At 34.4% G+C, this 22,403-nt stretch overlaps 1 protein-coding gene across 45 annotated transcripts in view; it reads left to right on the forward strand.

Annotated features, from left to right (window-relative positions):
* RIMS2 (regulating synaptic membrane exocytosis 2) overlaps positions 1–22,403 on the forward strand; it is a 600,488-nt gene that overhangs the window by 461,675 nt on the left and 116,410 nt on the right. For 25 of the 45 annotated variants that reach the window (XM_059394973.1, XM_059394974.1, XM_059394987.1 and 22 more), the window contains one exon: positions 8,954–9,126. The exons of the other annotated variants lie outside the window; for them this stretch is intronic. In XM_059394973.1, the coding sequence (XP_059250956.1) occupies positions 8,954–9,126 (173 nt within the window). The remainder of the gene's footprint in view (positions 1–8,953; positions 9,127–22,403) is intronic. 45 annotated transcript variants of the gene reach the window in all.

The raw sequence follows: 22,403 nt of genomic DNA on the forward strand, positions 1-22,403 counted from the left end.
GAGTCCATTAAATGCTGTTGTGTTTCTGCCAGCTTCACATTCCTAGGACCTCAGTCCTGATGCTGTGTTCTCATATTTTATTTCTGCTGCAGCTTTTAAAATGCTAGCTTGCCTCTTAGTATCTGTATTGTCCCTACCCCATGTCCTAATACAAGTTATAAATATCCCCTCAAAAATACAAAAGTCATGTAATAAACCATGGAATATTTAAAGATGTTCACAAGGGGTCAAGTATAAGGGGTTCCTGTGGCCAAGGAGAGCTTCTTTGTGATATTACTGAATTCTAGCTAGATCTTTCAGGTTTCCTCTCTGAGGGTTTGGAGAAGCATTTGGTCACAATAATGGTACCTGTGCTTTAACACTGACTCTCCTGTCTTTTGGAGAAGTTTTGGTGTGTTGCTTTGCACTGGCAGCAGGCATTCTGTTCTCTCCTCTGTCAGCTTGGCTATAAATGAAATGTGTGTATCACAATGAGATATTGCCATTAATATATTTAATGGTCTGGGAAGAACAGACTTTGAGAACACTTCTTCATTGAGGCAGAAATTTCAAATGACATTTGTTTGAGATATTACTGAATAATAACACCATAAAAATAAATGTAAGACTCATTAAGGCTTTTGGAAAAGAAAAAGAAATTACCTTATGTGAATACATCTAATCAAGAGATAGCTAAGTGTTAACACATATTATCTATAAATTTAGAAAATAATAGCTGTCTTAGGCATTGTGAAAAGAAAACAATATATAAAATATTTGGATGTTTGTTGGAACATCCACATTTTAATAATTATTAATGTTACAGTCATGAATTGGTTTAACTTTCTTTGATGCCAAGTATAAGCATAGTTATGAAAAGTAAAACCCAGATTAATAGGTTTGAGAATAAAAAACATGGATTTCCAAGTCAGGTTTGGTGTTATCCTACTCCTAAGTAAATAGGTGTCCAAGAACAATGCCTTTTTATTTTAGTGAGATATGGAATTAGGAACTTACTTATAAAGTTTTCATAGCTCTTTCCAAGTTTTTTTTTAGCCAAGAGAAAATGTTTGAGATGATAGCTGAATGCTGATGAAATCTGAGTAACCCAGTCTGGAGCTTCTTTCATTTAATCACAGACTATGCCTAATTGTTATTATAAATACTTACTATGTGTCAAGACCTGCGACCTCATTTAAAGCTCACCTCAGGCTCAGAGAAGTTAAGAGGCTTGCGCCAGTTTGCACTGCTCCAGTAGGAGGGAAAGCAGTACACATCCATGTATTTTAACTCTGTAGCCCAGGGTCACTATGATACATGGCCCCTCACCATCAAAATTAGATGACCGCATTATAGAGGTTATCAATATTGTTAGTTAAAGAATGTGCCTTTATACCATGAAGTCAGAAAAAAATTTTTCTGACCCAGATTAGGATAAGTGGTATATCATTCAGGTTTGTATTCACATGTTCATGGTATTAAAAGAAAAAAAAAAAAACCTAGCAAAATTATCTGAATAAAAACATTTTTTTTCCCCACAAATAAGAAATCCAAAGAGCAGCTCAGGGCTGCTCCTGCTGTTTAAGGAACCAAGCTTCCTATTCTTAGAGCTTCTCTTCCTGCTCCCTGTTCTTAGAGTAGGACACTCATGCTTATTGTCACAGAATGATGACTGCACCGGTAGGCCCATGTTTAAATGCCAGTTAGAAAGAAAAACAAAGAGGGGAGGCAAATGGCCATCCCAGCTGAGTCAGCTGGGAGTAATTGCTCTCACCAACCCCCACCTCCCCGGTTCCTGCTTACATCACAGAGATCACACTCAGGTCAGTTGATCACCCTGGCTAAATGGAAAATGGAAAATGAAAAATGGAAAATGAAGTCATTTTGTTTTGTTCTTGTTTGTTGTCATTGTTAGACTCCTAAAATAACTCCGGATTCTAAAGTCTTTGAGTAAAGAACAAAAAAGGAGAAAGAATATGGGTAGGCATTCAGCCGCACCTGTGACCAAGGAATAGGAGTCGTAGGCTTGAATTACCAACAGGAAAGACCAAAGACCTATTCCTACACCCCTTGTAGCCAAATACCTAGATATTTGTTACCATTAAATGAGTAAGTAATATTTCTTGACTAATTAGAGTGGAGAATATTGAAGAAGGAGAAAGTCAAAGGTAACACAAATTTTCTATGTTTTAGTTCAATACTGAGCCTATTAAATAATTCAGGGAATATACGAGTCATAAGAATAGCTGGTTTGGGGTGAAAGAGAATAAATTTGGTTTTGGCCATGTTGAATGTGATATACCTGAAAAACCACATGTGGTACATGCCCTGTGAACACCTGGTAATCCAAGTCTGATGTTGGGGGTTGGTGAGAGCAGATGATAAGGATTTATTTGTCATTACATAGCAGTGGAAATGGACAAATGAAGGATCAGATCATCCCGGGGTGGGGGGGAGGGATATGCGTAGTGAAAAGAAAAGTGGACTATTGATTGAAATTTGGGGAAAATATAATTTAAAATCAGGTCAGAGAAGGTGAAACTGGCAGAAGAGTTTAAGAAGGGACAGTGAGAGAGCCAGAGGAGAAACCACGGGTGACATTATCTGAGAAGCTATTCATGGAAACGTTTCAGAAGGAGAGAGGACTTCAATATTAGATGGAACATCAACATCAAGAAAGAACTGAAGACACTACCGGCTGGTAAATTAGGATATTCTTGGTGTTTTCTGTTTGTTTTTGAGAACAGTTTCAGTAAACAATAGACTAGAATGGGTGAAGAGTTCTGGATTCTGAGGAGAAAGTGGTTAAGAGCATTTGCTAAGAGCAAAAGAATGAGTTCTGTCGCGACCTGAGATCAGCAGATCTGGAATTTCATCACAGAACTGGCATTTCCCTTTCTAAAAATTGTGAGACTTTGGTGAAAATAAGTAACAGATGATGAGAGCTGCTGATTGCTCATAGACATGGAGGTTCCACAGAGCCAAGCCTTTGTGAGAGTCAGAATTGATTACTAGCAATGATTTCTCCCTTACAAATTCTCCAGGAAAAATTTTTAATCTTACAAGTTTCCCTCAAACCAAAAGACAGTTGGCTCTTTAGTAAGTCTTGGCCAATAGGGTAATGGCTACCATTTCTATTATTCACAGTTTTTTGTTGTTGTTGTTGTTGTTGTTTTTTGCCCTTACGCTGTTCTTGATATTCTATCTTTCACAAGGTTTCCCTGGTTGAATAACTTAAAGATCTGGCATCTTATTGTCCTTCACTCATTGTCTCCTGATGAATCTCAGTGAATCCTACAAGCAGTGCACATATTTCTAAACCCTGTGCTTGGTAGTATATATCATGTCTGCATTGGGTGACCATCTGGTAACTTGAAATCAGCCATGAGGGGAGTATTTATTCCTCAGAAATTAGCAAACTCTGTAAATCAGAACTTTTTCCCCTTGGGCACTATTTGTTAAACATATCATCACACTACTGCCTATACCCACCATGGGGAATAAAAGAATTACATGACTAAACTATTCGGCTATCTGCACAGTATTTTATCCTCTGACTTAATGCTTCATCCTAGAGATAATACTACCATATAAAGTCCAGATAAAACAACCATTCCCTGCGTTTCAACTCATTAAACATTTACTGAGTTCCTATTACCTACCAGGCAAGGGTCTAGATAATGGGAATACATACTAAAATAAATAAGACAGACATTATTCTCAGGGAATTTATAATCTAGGCAGGATAGATAGATAGATAGATAGATAGATAGATAGATAGATGGATGTGAGAAAGAGATACATGGTAAAATTGTAAGAAAGGCATGAATAAAGTAGTTTAGGAAGACTCTGGGCAGTGACTAACTCTTCTTGAGGTAATTAAGAAAGAGTTTTCTAGTAGGGATTTCATTTGCAGAATATTGTTTTTAAGACTAAATCCTAAATTAGCCCTCAGTTTTCTGTAGCTTTTCTCACTCTCTTCTCCCTCTCAGGTAGAGACCTTATCACACAATAACCTCTTTAGGATCCTACCTAAACAAAATGATCTCTAACAGATTTTCACACAGTGCAACATTCCTATCAAGCCCTGATAAGAACCTTGGCTAGGACAGAGGGGAAGTCATCGGAAAGTAGCTCCTCAAAGGGAGAGTCTGCACTTGTGGTACTATCAAAAGACAACAGGACTCTTCAAATTATGATCTGAAATACTGTAAAAATAGGTTAGCAAAAATGAGAGCGATCTTCATTGACCACAGTGACAAGAGTCCCCCTTCTCTGCCCTATGTCCTCCACACCCCTCGACTGATGTCCAGAGCCCTGTCCAGAACTTCAGCTTCTCCTTTACCATCATTATGTTTGCCCTATGTTTTTCCCAATCTTATGATCTATTCATTGTGTTTTCTCTCTGAATGTGACATGAATATTCCTGCAAGTATTTCTCAGTCACATAAAACTTATTTTTCTTCAAACTTGGACTTTTCCCCTGCCTGGTACTTTGCAATAACCAAGTTTTGACCTAGATTGCCAAATTGCAGTTTTCTGGTGAAATTTAATGTCAAAGATAGCAATGTTCAAGGGAACTCATAATCCCATTCCCATGTCTTGTTTTAGAAGTTCATGTACAAAACTCAAACAACCTGAGTTGCTGAAATGCTGGTAGAGAAATCAAGCAGGGAAATTGCCTAATCTGAGAGCTTCAAATGAGTATGCTAGAGAAATGAAAATCTTATTTTAGAAATTTGAATTTACTTTTTTCTCAGGAATATTGTTCCAAAATTTTAATAATAACTCTCCTTTTAATAGAGCCTTGATGATATGCTGTTACTTTCCACTATTGTCAGATGAACAGAGACAACATTAACTTTTCTAGGCCACTTAAGAACTCTTTAGAGTCTGGAACATCCTGAAGAATAATAATTTCCTGTAAATTTTTCTAGTTCATGATCTACTTAATAGTAATGTACAAAACATCAAAATGCTGTCGGGAAAGGCTTCCTTACTCTCTTCCAAGATTTTAATGATCTCCAATCAGGGCCCAATTTTCAGCTGAGATCATATAATCCTATGCAATAAATCTTCTTTGTTTTTGTTCCATTAAAGAGAATGGTGAGGATATCATCCATTGTTGATCTGTCAGCTGTAAACTAATACATGCTAATTGTTGAAAATGTTTTTTACTTATGGTGCCAAGACAGCATCAACCATTTTTAAGTAAATGAGCTTATTTGCATTCATAACTACCTTCGTACCATAATAATTTAGTGGCTGCTATCTCACTGTTAAACTAGAAACTTTTGTTTACCATAATTTAGGAAAAGAAAAAAATACATTTAAGAAATTCTTTAAAAATGAATTGTTTTAAAAGTAAACTCTAATATTAGGTCATTCATTACTTTGATTTTGGGGTTTTTTTTGCAGTTGTGTATATGAAGATGTTATATTCTAAGTATATTCAAAATATGTTCTTTTGAAGTTCCATTTATAAAAAGATGTTTTTCTATTATTTCTCACTTTCTATATTTCTCATTCTGTGTATCATGTGTAAAGTTGTAATGGAAACCCAAGCTATACCCTAAAGGTAAACATACTTAGTTACTTAGGAGGAGACAGAGAAATGTTCTTAATACAAACCTTGAGAAGGCACTAGAATCATCATCAAACTTGAGCTGTTAGCTTATTTGTAGTCTTTCTTTATATAAACTTTTCCACTCAGTGTCTTTTTATTTAATGACTTTCTGCTTTAGGCACTAGAAATGAGCAGTTGCTGTGAACTAAGCACACTACTGGGTATTTTAAATGTACATGTCTCTTACTCCTTGCAAGAATCCTTACAATGTGATTTATCCTTATCTTACTGGTACAAAAATACTAAGCCTCAGAGTTTAAGTGAAATCAAATTAAATCTTTGACTCTTAGGTGCTAAGAGAGTTACAAAATTAAGGAAGATATTGTCCTGGCCTTTAGGAGCTTATATGCTAGTAGAGGGTTTGACAAATAAACATGAACAAACTTACACACACACACACACACACACACACACACACACACACACACATCCTTTAACAAGAGATAGTATGTCTTGAATTCTATAAAACTATATATGTGGAATCTTATCTTTCCCTAAATTTTGCAAAACCAAAATTTTAGCTCCGCAAACTCAATTATCTAAGAAGTCTTAGCCAAAGATATGTGCAATGTACATTTTGTGTGTTTAAAAAAAAATCTTAAGCCTTAAATTGGCCTGTATATACTATGAGTCACAGCAATAGGATTAAAAGTCACAACAATGCAAAAAGACAAAGACAAAGTCAGAATCCTAACTAGTGAAATATAAAAGTCAAGTAAGATTTAGGACCCAGAAATGAAGGCATAGCAATCAAACAAGAACCAATCAGGGTAACACGGGATATACAGATAACCAGCTGGCTTTGGATATTGAAATAAAGTACCAGAGACAGATATTAAAAATGTGGCATATTCTGTGTCAGCTAAGAAGGATCCTATATTTCCTGATGAGATAAAGCTACTTCTCACTCTGTGGCTGGGAGTCAGTAGTTCTCCATAAAATAAATAGTAAAATAGTAAAAATAGTAAAATAAATAGTCAGTAGTTCTCCATAAAATAACAGGATGTGGAGGAACCTGGTCAAATGGGGAGAGTGAGACCTGAGGACAGAGAAGGAGTCAGTGGAAAAGTTTGGTTTAATATTATTAAGTTTGCTTTATAAACACATTTTCTGAAATGAATCTCTTGGAGATATGTAAAAATTGCTTTCTTTTTCTTGTAGCTTAGAACAGTCTTAAAATAATGTATTTATTTTGGGGTATTTCTACCTAGTATTTTTTTTTTTGGTAAAGATCTACCTGGAATTGATACTAAACCAGTGTTCAACTACTATGGGATCATCATCATCGTCATTGTCATTGTCATTTGTCATTTATTAAACACTTGTTATATGTCGATGTTGTGCTAAGTGCTTTGTTGCGTACATTATCTTATTTAATCCTTGCAGCAAACCTAGGAGATGGGTACGGTTGTTATCCATGTTTTAACAGATAGAAAACTGGGACGTAAGGAAACAATTGGCCTGAGATTACAAACCTAATAATTTTATGTAGCAAGGATTCTGACCAACAATTCATCTCTCCCCAAAGCATGTACTCTGGTTACATTATTATTTCTTACTACCTCTTACAGTTAAAACTTAGGGTTTTTCATTTGCTTTAAGGACATTTTTCATATCCTGGCTGAGTTAGATAATGTTGGATCCACCCATTGAAATGTTGTTCTACACAATGGCTGAAGACATAAGTCACTTTAAGTTGTTTTTAATATTTCAAAGTGACTTCAGTTTGAAAAAGAATATCACGAACTAAATGCTGTCAATAAATTCACGGTAAATAAATAATTTACCTTTAAAATCAACATGAAGGGTCTATTAATTTAGGTATTTCCTTTAAAAAAGGCAGCAGTTTTTGTAGAACTTAAATGTATTCTTTTTGATGATTGGATTTATCCAACAAAGTGGAAAGTTAAAATGAAGTAAGAAAGACCAATTCCTCACCTAATTTGAATGTATATTTCTAGATTAAGGATTTGATTATCAACATTTATGAAGCCTTAAAAAAAAAACCCTTTATTTTATATTTGAAGAAAAGAATCAGTCATTAACTCAAAAATATATAACTAGACACTGAAAGATACTGGGGAGGAGGGGACAGATATTTTAATCTGATTTAATGTTTACACTGTACTCTAATGCTATTCAAATTATCTTAGCCAGAATGTTTATATCTACCTAATATTTGCAGTGAATTGTTATTCTTACAGGATGGTTTATTAGGTAAAGATTCTTCAAGTCACAGTAAGTTGTTTGTATAAGATAATCATCTTTCTAGGGCTTTGTGAAATTTGGTAGTATGTGTGATTAGAAAAATCATCATTGCAAAATCGACCAAATAAGAATGCTTCAACATTATGTTAAAAATGCATATAAATAAAGAAATATCTATTAGCAGATATTCTCTTAGCCCACAAGTAGCCATCAGGTAGTAATGATACAATCATAATTATTTATGTATAGTATTAGATAGCAGATACGTATTATTTCTAATTTTCAAAACAACCCTGCAAGGAAGATATTATTATCCCTATTATTTTATAAACAGGTCAAATAATTTGCTAAAGTTTACCCAGCTAGGAGGAGTTTTTCTTACTCCAGGTTTTCCAGACTCCAAAATCTCTTCATTTTTACATCCCACGTGTCATGAGCTTAAAACATTCATGATGGTTTGCAACTTATCAGAATATTTGACCACCCAGAACATCCTGCAGGCTGGCTGTGCCAGATAACTATTTGATTACTTCAATTCCAGGAAATTTGAACTATTTTAAATAATAATGACTTTTTCTAGTATTTCTAGGATTCATCAAAATTCCAGGAACCATGCAAAAATTAAACTCTCTTTTTTCTTGACTTTTCTTTAAAAGAGTTAGTGTTTTAATAATTAGATTTTATATTATCTCTAGGTTTTCAGTGAAGCATAATGGATTACAGGAGAGCATTGATGGCTACTAAAATGGTCTTTATAAGTTAAAATGGCAACCTTATCGTACTTTTTTTTTCTCAAATCCTATACAGAAATCAAACAATTCTACTGCCTTATATTATGTTCATTTCCCAGATTTTACCTGAATGTTCTTCCCTGGGGCCATTGCTATTGTGAGACTGTTGTAATGGCCTTCACTGGGGTGTGGTGAAAATGCTCTAATTGCCTTTGCTAAAAACAAGGGTTTCATATAAATTGAATTTTTCTTTTAGGATAATTGCCATTCACTTTTGTTTTATATGCCACTGAGTGGGGTTTTGCAGTATCCTCTGTGGACAATTAAAGTGCTGAAATAGGAGAAGCTAATGATTGTTTTGTGTGGTAATACTGACAACCTCTGCATGTTTGTCAATCTGTGTTAACAGTATCGATCAGGATGGGATCCTCATAGAGGGGCAGATAATATTTCCACTAAATCTTCGGACAGTGATGTAAGTGATATATCTGCGGTTTCAAGGACTAGTAGTGCTTCTCGTTTCAGCAGCACGAGCTACATGTCTGTCCAATCAGAACGGCCAAGAGGAAACAAGAAAATCAGGTGAGTAAAGGGACTTTCGCAGGAAATTCTTCTAAACATATTTTAGGAGGTCTTTGATTTTTCTTTGGATAAACCTAAAATCCTGGATTTTGAAATAGTTAATACGTGTTGTTAAGGCAATAAGAAGTTCTGAACATATCATTTTTTATTATACTTTCATCTGTATTCAAACTACTTGCACAGAAAAGTTCCATAGAACAAAATTTTCTTACTAGACTACTTGAAATCCTATCATGGGTTATTTTTTCATGTTTGCTACTTTAAAAAGTAATTCTGTTATTATTCTGTCTTATCTGAAATTAAAGTGATGGGTAAGTGAAGACTTGAATTTGTTAATGTTCCGAGAAATATGAAAAATAATAGTTTGAAGGGGTTTTCTTTTCCCTAGCGTAATACACTTCAGTGATTGAGAATACATAAAAATATTAATGCTCGTCCATTCTCCCAAAACTTTTAGAAATGCATGAAAAAAGTCCTCAGCTTTTCAAAAAAAATGTATAAATGTAATATATGTTAGTATAATTTTCACTCATCATCTGACTTGTAGATTTTATGGGCACCTAAACTTTTTTTTTTTTTTTACTTCCCATTACATCAGAAAACATATGTAATGGAGACTATAAGTTTTTTCCATGCAACTTTGTGACAGGAAAATGTGATCTGAAAACAATGCCAATTATTGCTTATATGGTGCTTCTTCTGCTATACACTGGGGAAAAAAGTAGTCAGCATTTAAGAGATAGAATTTTTGTTTTAGGAGTTTTCATTACATTTCTGTTTAATTTCATGTGCATTTTTTTTCTTGACTTTTTCTTTCTTGTTTGTGTTTATTTGCATGCCTTCGATCTGGGTTGCTTTCAAAAGGCCAAAGGGAATAGAAGAGGGAGGGCAAGAAGGGGATAAGCACGAAGAGATAGTTCATGAGAAGGAAGAGGTAAAGGAAGAAAAACTTAATGAGAATGAGAAAGGGACAGAGATCACAAAAACATGTGATCAGGAGAAAAACAGAGAATCAGGAGACGAGGAAAAAGCACAAGATATACCTGAGCAAGGGAAAGAAAAAGAACAGTGGAATAAAGAGAATTTGCAAGGACGATTTTCACAAGATGATGACAGGTAAAATTTGCTCGTTTGTGTAGACATTTCCCATTAGTCATGTAGTCCTTTTTCTTAATCCTAAAAACTATTTTGCCATTTACATTTGGTTTATTTTCTTGTATTTTTTTTTCTATTTAGCTTCTAATACAACTAGTTCATATATTGGCAAAGTACCGTCAACCTGATTGACTTATGAAACAGTCTTTAATTTATGTCCACTAGCTCTGAGGGCCTGATTTGTTTGATTTTCATTATGACTCACTGAATCCAATGTAAATTTCCCTCAGTCCCCTTAGTGTTAATTGCTGCCTAACTTCTCCATTTGTAGAGTCAAAATTTTTAAAATGAGCTTCTGAAGAGCCTGAGAAAATTTAACCTACTTCATAAAAAATATTATACACTGGAGATTTACTCTTAAAATGAGTGGCAAAATAGCTAGCAAAAAGTAAGCTTTATTCAGTCTGTGGCTCCCGTGTCTCTTAGTTTTTGGTGGGTTCTCGCCCAGTTTTGAGTACTGAGGAAGATTGCGAATCAGGGGCAGTAGTACTCTGTTACTCAGAAAAGGAGAGATGCCCTAGGGTTCGTTAGAATGCAAACCCGTCAGGTTAGTTCCCTTGAAAAATTCAGTCACCTAGAGAAACTGCCAGAGAAGGAACTTAGAATGGGAAAGAAAGGGTAAAAACATAAACAGCAAAGTATAAAAATAACTATGTTTTCATTTTCATAACACAGGCACCAAGTAAGCATGAAGCTTCTTTCTTTATAGCTCTATACTGAAAGGCACATCGGCCCAAGTGTGCAGTAGACTTCATCTTTCCGCCTGAGGAGATGAGGTTTCTTTATATTTCTCAGAGGCAGAATTACCCATCATGTCCATTTGGGAGGAATTTGGATTTCTAGTCAATCCAGAATTTGATTTTGTGTTAGTACATAGCTGGCTTGATAAGCATACCCTAGTATAAGCCAGACTTTGCTTTATTATATCTAACCCCAATCTCAGTGTGTACTTATTCATAACTAATGAGAAAGATAATTGGGGCAGATGTTTACCCCGTCAGTATACAATTCAGTGGTTTAGACTATGACATATCACTTTTAGTCTCAGATTGGTATATTACTATATCTGTGATCTGTGAAAGTTTCTGTATAACAGATAGTAAACCTAAAAGGCATCTCAGGTTTTGGCATGTTAAGTGATTTGAGTCTAAACAAGTAATTGCAAATCTATCTTCATCACTTATCTAACTTTCAGTAATTACAGTGATTCTGCAATAAAGACCATTTTTCTGATTTGTTGGCATAGAGTAATTTCATCATTAATTCACAGAAAAAAGCTTTTTGGGGTTTCCTTGGAAGAGCTTCCTTTCTTTCAAAAGCAGAGCAAATTCCAGGTCTCTACTGTTGTCTTTATGTATACTGTATAGAGAACACCCGAGCCCATTGGTGTTTGCATGGAGCCAAAAGTCTAACAGACCTGGCTTGGTGGGCAAAGGTTTGGAGAAGATTATAACTTTAAGTTCTCAGTTTTTAATTTATTACTTTCTTCATCATTTCCTTTAGGGAAAGAGTATATTATTTTGCAAGGGAAAAAGAAATATGGTATATTCCTAGCAATCTGAGTAATCAAGGCACTGTAGTCTGCTTAAGTAACTATATAATCCTTCTGAAACTCTAAAGGGGGCCAGGTAGAGGTCTCTAGGGAATATAGATTCTATCAGATGACGGGAGGTATCAACTGCAATTACTTGGTAGGAAACTTTTGGTGTCACTAATTACTGCAACATAAGATCTTGAAATTGCTTCCATTAGAATGAAATGAACAGTCTTTATTAGAGGAAATGTGTCTGAGTATGCCCAGTAATATTTTGTTTTGGTAGTTAATGAACACAATCATAGATTGTTTAAATACTGAAAACAGCTTATGCGCTTATACAAAATTATTGGAAATAATCTTATTTTATAATACACCATTGACAGTGTATTCCTTTTACTAGTAATCCAAGTTTTATAAAGGAAAAAATTTTTTTACTTCTAGCAATGCTGGAACGTAAAACTAATACAGTGACTCCAATGTATCAAATCCATTATAGTTGCTGTTTTCATTACAGTAATTGAATTTCATTGCATGATACAGAATTATGCTGTTTTGGGGTAGTAGTCACATTAGAGTAAGTCTTCTGAACATACAAGTAAAAAATGAGTAGGAAAATGTAAATTCAAAAAATGGTTCATTAAATTTTTGAATATAATATTTTTTCAAAGTTAATAAGTAATATATTCATATTTAGATATTTACATTTACATACATGAATATGTCAGGTTAATGTCCCTATATCATTAATGGTTTTTTTTGTAACCTAGAAAATCCAAAATTATATTAATCATTTAAAATATTTTTTTTAGTCTGCATATATGTGTGCATGTTCTAAATTTTATATCTATTTACATTTGCCAATTATATACTGTGTACATATGGTAAGCTGGCTCAGAAAAAAAAATGTTCAGAGTTCAAAGGTAAGGAGAAATCATTTATTCAGCCAATACTTATTTAGAAAATTTCTCAAGCACTGTAATAAAAACTGGGGGTAGAAATGAAATTAAGCATTTCTAATTATCTAAGCCTGAGAGTGAAGCAGTGTCTTAGCCTCGTGTGAGTGGACATTTAAGGATAGCTTCATACCCAAAAAATGTTATCAATATACCTAAACAAATTCACAAGCACATTTGAGGAAGGAATTGGACACAGAGAGGAGGGGATCTTAAATAAATCTGCAATGAAAGAAGATAGAAAAAACAAATACTGAAAAATGTAATATTATCAAAACTAACAATATTGGTAGACTCCTCTTTTCCTCTAGGTTTTGTTCTAGGACTATAAGACAAAAGAAAAAATTCAAGAAATTTGTTCTCTATAAATTTTTAGTTCTCAGGCATGTCTCTAAATGCTAGAGAATTAGAATATCTTTTTCAAGAGAGTATTCTTGAGGTAGGGACATTTTTTAAGAGGAGAAGTTTGGCATCTATTTAAAAATTCATGAAAAACATCTTAAGAAACTTCCACCATCTAAATTGTATAGATAAAAGTTCTTATAATCTTTAGAATGGCAAGCAGAATAATTGTTAATGAAATATTTATTGCTACTAACATGTAGATCAGAGTTATAGACCGGAGTGGAACACTTCATGATTATATAATGTAATTTGATGTATACAGCATATTTATGCCCATATCGCAGACTTCTAAAGGAGAAATAGCATGTCTCATAAAAGTAATTGTGGATGAGACATATGAAATATCTGGCCTCTCACCCTGGTTCTGTCACATCTACCTGCTGACTTTGTCTGGGCTTTTTTGCTAGCCAGTTGGAGGAAGGGGTAATTCATACTCCTTCCCATAGTATGTAGCCAACAGGAAAATAAGCATCTTCTAGTACACTGATGATTTGTCTTTATTATCGTGAGCTCAAGAAATCACTGGTTCTGCAATTAACCACTAGCAGAACAAACAGCTCAACATAAATTTCTATCATTTTGCAGATGTTTCCAAACTTGAGGTGACTAATATCAGTACTCCGTAGATCAAACTGAGTCTTTCAGTCTTCTGGAAGTCTGTTTCAGGGCAAACTCATCCCATCGGGCATACTGATTGACTATGCTTTACCACTCTTGTATTGCTGTGTTCTCTTCTGCTTTTTCTTTCTCATTAGGCTATCTTCTAGTTAGTACTACTGAAATCGTACAAGAATGAGTAATTTCTCCTGTTTTATGATTGTGCATGAAAAGGGAACTTTAGAAAAAATATGTAAACAACACTCTTAGAACTTTGATTTGGCAATTTTGGGGTGAGCCCAGGAATTTGTGTTTTTACAACAAATAGCCCAGCTGGTTATGATGCAATCTATCCTTTCTTTGGGGTTGCTTATATTTCCTAATGGATTTTATGGTCAGCTTGTCAGTTTTTTTTTGGGGGGGGGGGAGGCTGGGAACAGCCAGGATTTTGACAGGGATTTGTTTAATTAGATCAATTTCAGAACTGTTATCATTTTTAAAATATTGTATTCTAATCTATGAACATGAGCTGTTCCATTTATTTTCTTAACTTTCTTTCAATGATATTTTATTGTTTTCAGTGTACACATCTTACCCCTCTTTTGTTACATTTATTCTAAGTGTTTTTGGGTGCTATTATAAATGGAACTATTTTATTAATTTCCTTTCAGTGCTGTTCTTTGCTACTATATAGAAATACGATTTATATGAATATGTTGATCTTGTATCCTATAGCCTTATTGTGTTTCATTTATTAGTTTAAAAGGTCTTTTTGTTAATTCCTTAGGATATCCTATATAAGAGATCATCGGTGAATAACATTCCTTCCAATCTGAATGCCTTTTATTTCCTTTTCTTGTCTAATTGACCTGGCTAAAACCATCACCACAATGTTAAAGAGAAGGGACTCATAGAAAGTTCTTAAAAGAAACAGCTACATAGAATTACTCTGCATTAGCTGTTAAAGCATTTTTGAGGATGTTTTTTTCATATGCCTTCATTTTCAGATGCATTCATTTTAGAATGAGCAGAGCTGAAGGCAGATGCTTAATCAACTGAACCACCAAAGGGCCCCTTAATTTTATGTATTGAGCTTAGTGTGTCTCCAGGATGGACAAGAAGTTGGACAGAACAGGAATGGCTAGATCCGGCAGATGATTAAGAAAAAGATCTGGACTGGAAATACAGATTTGGAAGTCATTAATATACTGATGCTTCTTGAAGCCATGAAATTAAAATGCACCAACAAAACAGTGTTAAAAAAAAAAAAAAAGGCCAGGGGTGGGGTTGGTTAGGATGGGATCCTGGAAAATACCAACATAAAAGAGGCATACAGAAAGCTCACAGAAAAAAACGGAGGTGACCAGAGAGATGCATAGAAAATTAAAGGAGTATACAATCACAAAAGCTCAGAGGAAAAGGCATTTCAAGAAGAGGAGAGCAATGGGGTCAAATTCTAAAAGTCTGCACAATAAAATATGAAAACTATGTTAAGACTTAGCAGCATATATAATTTGGAGGAATTTTAACAAAAAGTTACAGAACTCAAAATTATAGTAAAATAGACGTAGAAAAAGAAATTCTTAAAAAAGAAGCAAAACTGAAAATGTCAATCATTATATGTATCATAATTTTCATATCCTGTAGTTCAAGAAATTGAATGGAATGAATAGGTTTTGACTATGAACTTTTCTTTATAAGGTAGGTAAAGAGAACATACAATAAGCGACAACGTTTTGTTTCCTGTGAAGCAGATACATCAATTGTTTAGGAGAAATACTCATAGAATTTTAAAAGAAAGTTTTGCATAGATTCTCCTAAAATGGATGAGACTGGGAGTTGGGAAGTTGTCACTACCTAATGGCCTTAATTTTCTCAAACACATAAGAGACAGAATATAAGAGTTTGGAAATTGAATTAGAGACTTGATTCGAAGATTTGGAATAATTGCTGAAGAGAATCAGAAAAGTAGCTGACCAAGAACAAATTAAAGGGCTGATGAATAGTTCAGGAGATCCAATGGAGGGACAATTCCAAGAGACACCTGCATGGGAGAGTAGTGTGATCTTTTCTAGCAGCACTGAGCCAATCCATGCATAGTTACAGAAGTCAGATTGTAGCATTTGTGGAGGATGGGAATTTCCATGGGAGAGGCTGTTAGGAAAATAACAGTAGAAAGAAATTAAGGATGCTTATGTAAATATCAATGCTAGAGAAGAAGGAAGAGACATCCAGACAGGAACTGATAGACTAGGAGAATGTAGAAAAAATTCAAAAATTGGAAAACTATATCACGTTGTCCAAAAGCATATTTAGGGAGTTGGAAGGGTGAGAGGTTTCAATGTCACAGTATGACATTGAAACTCAAGATTGTGAGGTGGGGCTATTTCACTATCAGCAAATTTGAAGACCTAACCATTGGAGCAAGTACAATAGAATGGATGAAAAGAATAAATATGAGGGTAGTTGGAGATATGTACATTTTGGAGTTATGAAGCAGTTGGTTAGGTCTTCTTAATGAATATGTAAGTCTCATCAGATTACAGTAAAATCAAGAATTGAAAATAAGACAAAGCCAGCTCCTAAAGACTTCAGTGAATGAGTCAATGGCCATGAAGTCACCAGATGATAAGAGGAAAGGGAAAAAAAAAAAAAGGAGAAGTATATGTTGGCATAGCCAGAAGTCGGAAGCTGCAAAAATAATAATAATAGTTATAATAAATAATTTAAACTTTTAAGTAAAAACAGAAGAGAACTAGTCCAAAAAAAAGGCGCCAGTAGTTAGAAATATTGCAGCCTATGAAGAAGGATAAGTACTTGTCACTGGGGAGGACTTCAGGAGAAGCAATGTGTTCAAAGAAGCACCAGGTTTTAGTTAAGACCAGATATACATCATTTTGTTGATCATAATGAGAAAGGTTTGGAATAAGTGACAATATAGGTTTGTAATAGTGCCACCTGGCCTTTCCTCTGCTGTTAGTGTCACTACATTTTCAGGGTATTCTTTTCAGCTGAGTCTTGGTATTTATACTTCAATACCACATCTGTATTTTTTATATGAAATTGGAGATCAGTGTTAATTAAAATTTATTCCCACATCCTACATAAATTTTAAGAGACTTATAAAATTTAATGGACTTTGTAATATAATCATTATTAGCAATTCTGCTAATTTGTATTTCTCTGGTGACTGGTTATTCTATCTTGTTACCACTTGAAAATCCTATCCAGAGATGGCTATACAGATTCATTTTTACTGATGGATCAATTTCACTATAGTTAGAATAGCAATTGAGGGTTATATACATTTAAAATGTCCATTAGCCTTCATCTATATACTGAACTTTTGTTTTCTGGTATTACTACCATTGTTAAGCTGTAAGTAAATAGTGTTTCTATAGACTTGTTTCCTATAAAGATAAAATTAATTGCTCTTTTTTTACATTTATTTCTAACATTTTCCCCACTAGCTGCATGTTAGAGAGTAAGATAAATTTAGTATGAAAGTAGAGAAACAGTTAAATTGGATTGACTTTCAAAATATATACAAATATATATACAAACATATATATATACAAATATATATATACAAAATAATAGCATAAAAAACTACTATAGTAGTTTCCATCATATTTCATATTTGTTTTTACAAGCCAATAAGGACAATTAATCTACAGCTATAGTTTAAACTAAATGCAATATTTGGAGCTAGTGACTCCTCACAGAACTACAGGTATCCCTCAGGATGAACAAACTTCATGTAAAAAGTTTGATTTTTATAGAAATAATAAAATAAGATCAAATTCAGAGTCAAAGAATTTTCATGCATGAATATTGGGATTATATGGGAGTACATCAGTGTAATGTGGTACTATATAGTATGGCTTCATTTTCAACTTCTGATTCTCCATGTAGAAAAATGGGATCTAATATTAAGGAAGCAAAAGCCATCGGAAAAAAATCCACAAATACCTGTCCTGAGACTTTAGAACCTTAATGACACAATTTAGTCTTTATATTTTAGCTTTATTCTACTTCAGTCTTTCACACTTACTGATCTCTCTCCTTGCAGGCTCTTGCTTTTATACTCTTGTATATATGCTCACATCGATTCTTCTGACCATTTGTGGTTTCTTCATTTCTGTTTATGAGTAAAGTACCTACCCATCCTTTAATACCCAACTCAAATATAAATTCATCTAAGAAATACCATCTCTTCTCTTTCTTCACAATGTATCTAATATTCTTTTACAATAACAGTTTCTCTTGTGGCCCTCATTTTTCTCCTCTGAATATAGTTAAATTATATATCCATTTCATCAGCCATGGTTGACCATTAGTTAACCCTCTGAAGGTAAATTATCTATCATTTTTATTTTTTATTCTCTTATCTCCCAGGATCTCCAGTATATCATACAAAGTAGGCACTGGTAAAAGTTGGTATGTAAATATATGAATAAGTAAGATCGCAAAAAAGCAGTGAAAATTTAGAGGTGTGAAAAGCTTTGAACATAGTGCTTCTGGCTTCCGACATCGTGCAATATTCAATACACTCATCTCAGGCTTCTTAGATGAAAGTTTTTAAATAGGCCAAGAGGTCATTTGTATTGCATTTAGGAAAGTTTCAGTTGGTTGATCTGTTGGTTTACTGATTTAATTTATGAGACTAGTTCTCTCTCTCATCTTATACTTTTTTATTTTATTTTATTAACATATAATGTATTATTTGCTTCAGGGTACGGTCTGTGAATCATCAGTCTTACACAAGTCCCAGCTTTCACCATAGCACATACCCACCCTCCCCAATGTCCATCACCCAGCCACCCTATCTTCCCCAACCCCCTAGCAGCCCTCAGTTTGTTTCCAGAGATTGAGTCTCTTATGGTTTGTTTCCCTCCTATCCCATCTTGTTTCATTTTTTTCCTCCTTACCCACTATGACCCTCTGCCCTGCCTCTCAAATTCCTCTTAACAGAGAGGTCATAAGATAATTGTCTGTCTCTGATTGATTTATTTTGCTTAGCACAATACCCTCTAGTTCCATCCATTTCGTTGCAAATGGCAAGATTTCATTTCTTTTGATGGTTGCATAGTATTCCCTTGTGTATGTATGTATGTATGTATGTATGTATGTATGTATGTGTGTATGTGTGTGTGTATATATATACACACACACACCATATATTCTTTATCCATTTATCTGTTGATAGACATCTATGCTCTTTACATAGTTTAACTATTGTGGACACTGCTGCTATAAATATTGGGTGCATGTGCCCCTTCAGATCACTACATTTATATCTTTAGGGTAAATACCCAGTAGTACTATTGCTGGGTCATAGGATAGCTTTATTTCAACTTTTTGAGGGGTTTCCATACTGTTTTCCAGAGTGGCTGCACCAGCTTCTAATTCCATCATTTTTATACTTTTTGATAAGATTTTAGAATTCATTTTACACTGTTCTTTTGGCGCATTAGACTGGCATTCATTTGTCTAATCTTTAAAAACTATCTTAGGGAACACTTTTGTGATTTTTTTCTTATATGTCAGACTTGACATATAAGAATATATATGTCATAGAAGAATATATATGTTGGAGCACCTGGGTGGCTCAGTGGGTTAAAGCCTCTGCCTTTGGCTTGGGTTGTGATCCTGGGGTCCTGGGATCAAGCCCCACATTGGGCTCTCTGCTCAGCGGGGAGCCTGCCTCCCATCCCCCCATCTGCCTCTCTGCCTACTCATGATCTCTGTGTCAAATAAATAAATAAAATCTTTAAAAAAAAAAAAAGAATATAAGAATCCCTACAAGGATTGTCAGACTTGTCAGACCTCATGTAGGATAAAAATCACATAAAATAGTGATTATCGGGGATCCTTGGTGGCTCAGTGGGTTAAAGCCTCTGCCTTTGGCTCAGGTCATGATCTCAGGGTCCTGGGATCAAGCCCCGAATCGGGCTCACTGCTCAGCAGGGAGCCTGCTTCCCCCTCTCTCTCTGCCTGCTTCTCTGCCTACTTGTAATCTCTGTCTGTCAAATAAATAAATAAATCTTTAAAAAAAATAGTGATTATCATTAAGACTGCAAAAATAAGGAAACTTATAAATTAGTCTTCTGAGACTTTCTAACAAGGTATTTTGAATAAGTGATAGGACTTCATGTTGAACTTGTCTGAAGAAGAACTGCATATTCTCAGAACAATCTGTGAATTAACCAACTTACTTTACTATTTCTGTTTATCATAGATTATAAATTACTTCTTTGCATGGTTTACCTGTCATCTGTAGAGATTCACAGAGGACTTAGCTGGCTTGCTTTGCAAAGTTGTGAATGAGAACTCGATGCCATGTTACACTAACTCATAATAAGGATAATATCACTTACCGTCATCCCAAAATTTATTTTAGTATTATAATAAATAACACGTAAGTCCTCCAAAAATATACATGAGAGATAATGTATCATGATAATTAAAACTTGACAGAACTGGATTGAATCCTGGTTCTGTCAATACCTAACAATATAAGTGTAAGCAAATAAAAACCACTTTTTTCATCTATGTAACAGGGACAATAATAATAACTTTTTCACAGAGTTGTCATGAAAATTCAATATAATTATATCCTTAAAGCCTTTAACACCATTCCTGGCATTCCTGGCACATGATGAACATTTGATAAATAGTAGAGATGACTAAAGAAAAAAAAGGAAGTGCCTGTGTGGTTCAGTCGATTAAACCTCTGCCTTTCACAGGTCATCATATCAGGGTCCTGGAATTGAGCCCTGTATTGGGCTCCCTGCTCAGTGGGGAGTCTGCTTCTCCCTCTCCCTCTACTTCTCCCCACCCCTATTCAGGGTCTCATTCTCTCTCACTCTCTCTCTCAAATAACAAGTAAAATCTTTAATTTAAAAAAAAGGAAAAGAAAGGAGAAGAAAAATAAATATAAAATTCTCTGTTTTTTGGCCTTTTTGACTGTGTATTTCATAGAAACTTTCCTGTAACGCTTTGACAGATAATTCAGAATAAGACAAGTCAATCTTACATTTTGTACAAGAGAAAGCAATTTCCAAAGTACCAAAGGGATTTCATGATAAGATAATTTCACAAAGTAATATGGTAGAGTTTCTAAAAAATGTCTTATTAGGTTTGTTTCATAGTTTGATATGGTTGACCTTTAACAGTCTTGGAGTTGAAGTGGTTTTATTCCATAAATCGCCTTCATTTATTCAGCAAACATTTTTGAGCATCTTCCACATGGAAGGGACATATGGGGGACATACCGGTTGACATGACCTAGTCCCTTCCCTCAAAGAGTATAAAGTGTAGAGGGGAGATAGAGTAATTAGAAGTAACTAAATGATTACAAGAAGTAATTACAATAAGTAAAAGTATAAAAAGTAATTCTAACATGTGAATTGATAATACTTCCCCTTTGTATGTCATTTTAACAACCCACTTATCTCATTTCAAGCTTCCTACTAACTTTGAAATAAAAGTGTATGGAAAATGGAGGTTATAAAAGCGTTATCTAAATTGCCCAATATTAAATTGTTTAAACTGAAGCAGAGACGGCTGACTCTTTCAACATTATATAAGCTAGGATCATCAGAAGAAAATCCATTATTTCTTATAAGCGTCTCATCATTTAAAAAGTCTGAATTAATAGCTTAAGAACATATTTGAAAACCTTTATTAAACAACTGTTCTTAGCTCTGATGCAAACCAAACACAAGGCTTTTAAAATCTAAAAAAATACTATAATTAAAACATTACACACTGTTTGGTACTTGGGACTTCTGGGTTCTCCTATGTATTTTTGTTTGTTTGTTTGTTGTTTTTAATCTTCCCACCATGTAAATCTGAAAGGATCTGTAGCTAAAACTCAGTCAGTAAGGAAAGATTTTAAAAAGTATAAACATTTAGAAATATATGGGATGCCTGGGTGGCTCAGTTGGTTAAGCAGCTGCCTTTGGCTCAGGTCATGATCCCAGTGTCCTGGGATCGAGTCCCACGTCGGGCTCCTTGCTCGGCAGGGAGCCTGCTTCTCCCTCTGCCTCTGCCTGCCATTCTGTCTGCCTGTGCTCGCTCTCTCCCCCTCTCTCTCTGATAAATAAATAAAATCTTTAAAAAAAAAAACATTTAGAAATATAAAATCAAATCTTTTAAATTGGTGCTTTCCAAGTATATTTCTGGAAAATTAACCCCATGAACTAACTAATGCTTTAAAATAAATGGTTTTAAGGTCAACACATATGGGAAACCAGTATACCTACAGTCCTTTTTAAGATTCATAGTCTACATTAGCATTTGGAGAGTTCTGTAATAAAGTTATGTTTAAACAAGTATTTCCTAAACTTTATGATAGATTATTTTAGTGTAATACATTCACATTTTATTCTGAGAAATATGCTTTAAACTCAACAACATACATTTATTTTTCATCCCTAACTTTGCCTCGCATTCTCTCAGTTAAATACACATTTTTATTCTTGCTGAGCTTGAGCACAGAATTATGGTGCAAAATTTGGGGTTTCCCAGAAGAGCTTCTTGGAGCTGAGAGAACCTATTTATAGGGATTGATTTTGTCCCTAAAGAGGCAGACAGGTGGGGCTAGGAGAAGAATTGTAAAATCA

Source organism: Mustela nigripes, chromosome 3, assembly GCF_022355385.1.
Source record: "Mustela nigripes isolate SB6536 chromosome 3, MUSNIG.SB6536, whole genome shotgun sequence".
Taxonomy (NCBI): Eukaryota; Metazoa; Chordata; class Mammalia; order Carnivora; family Mustelidae; genus Mustela; species Mustela nigripes.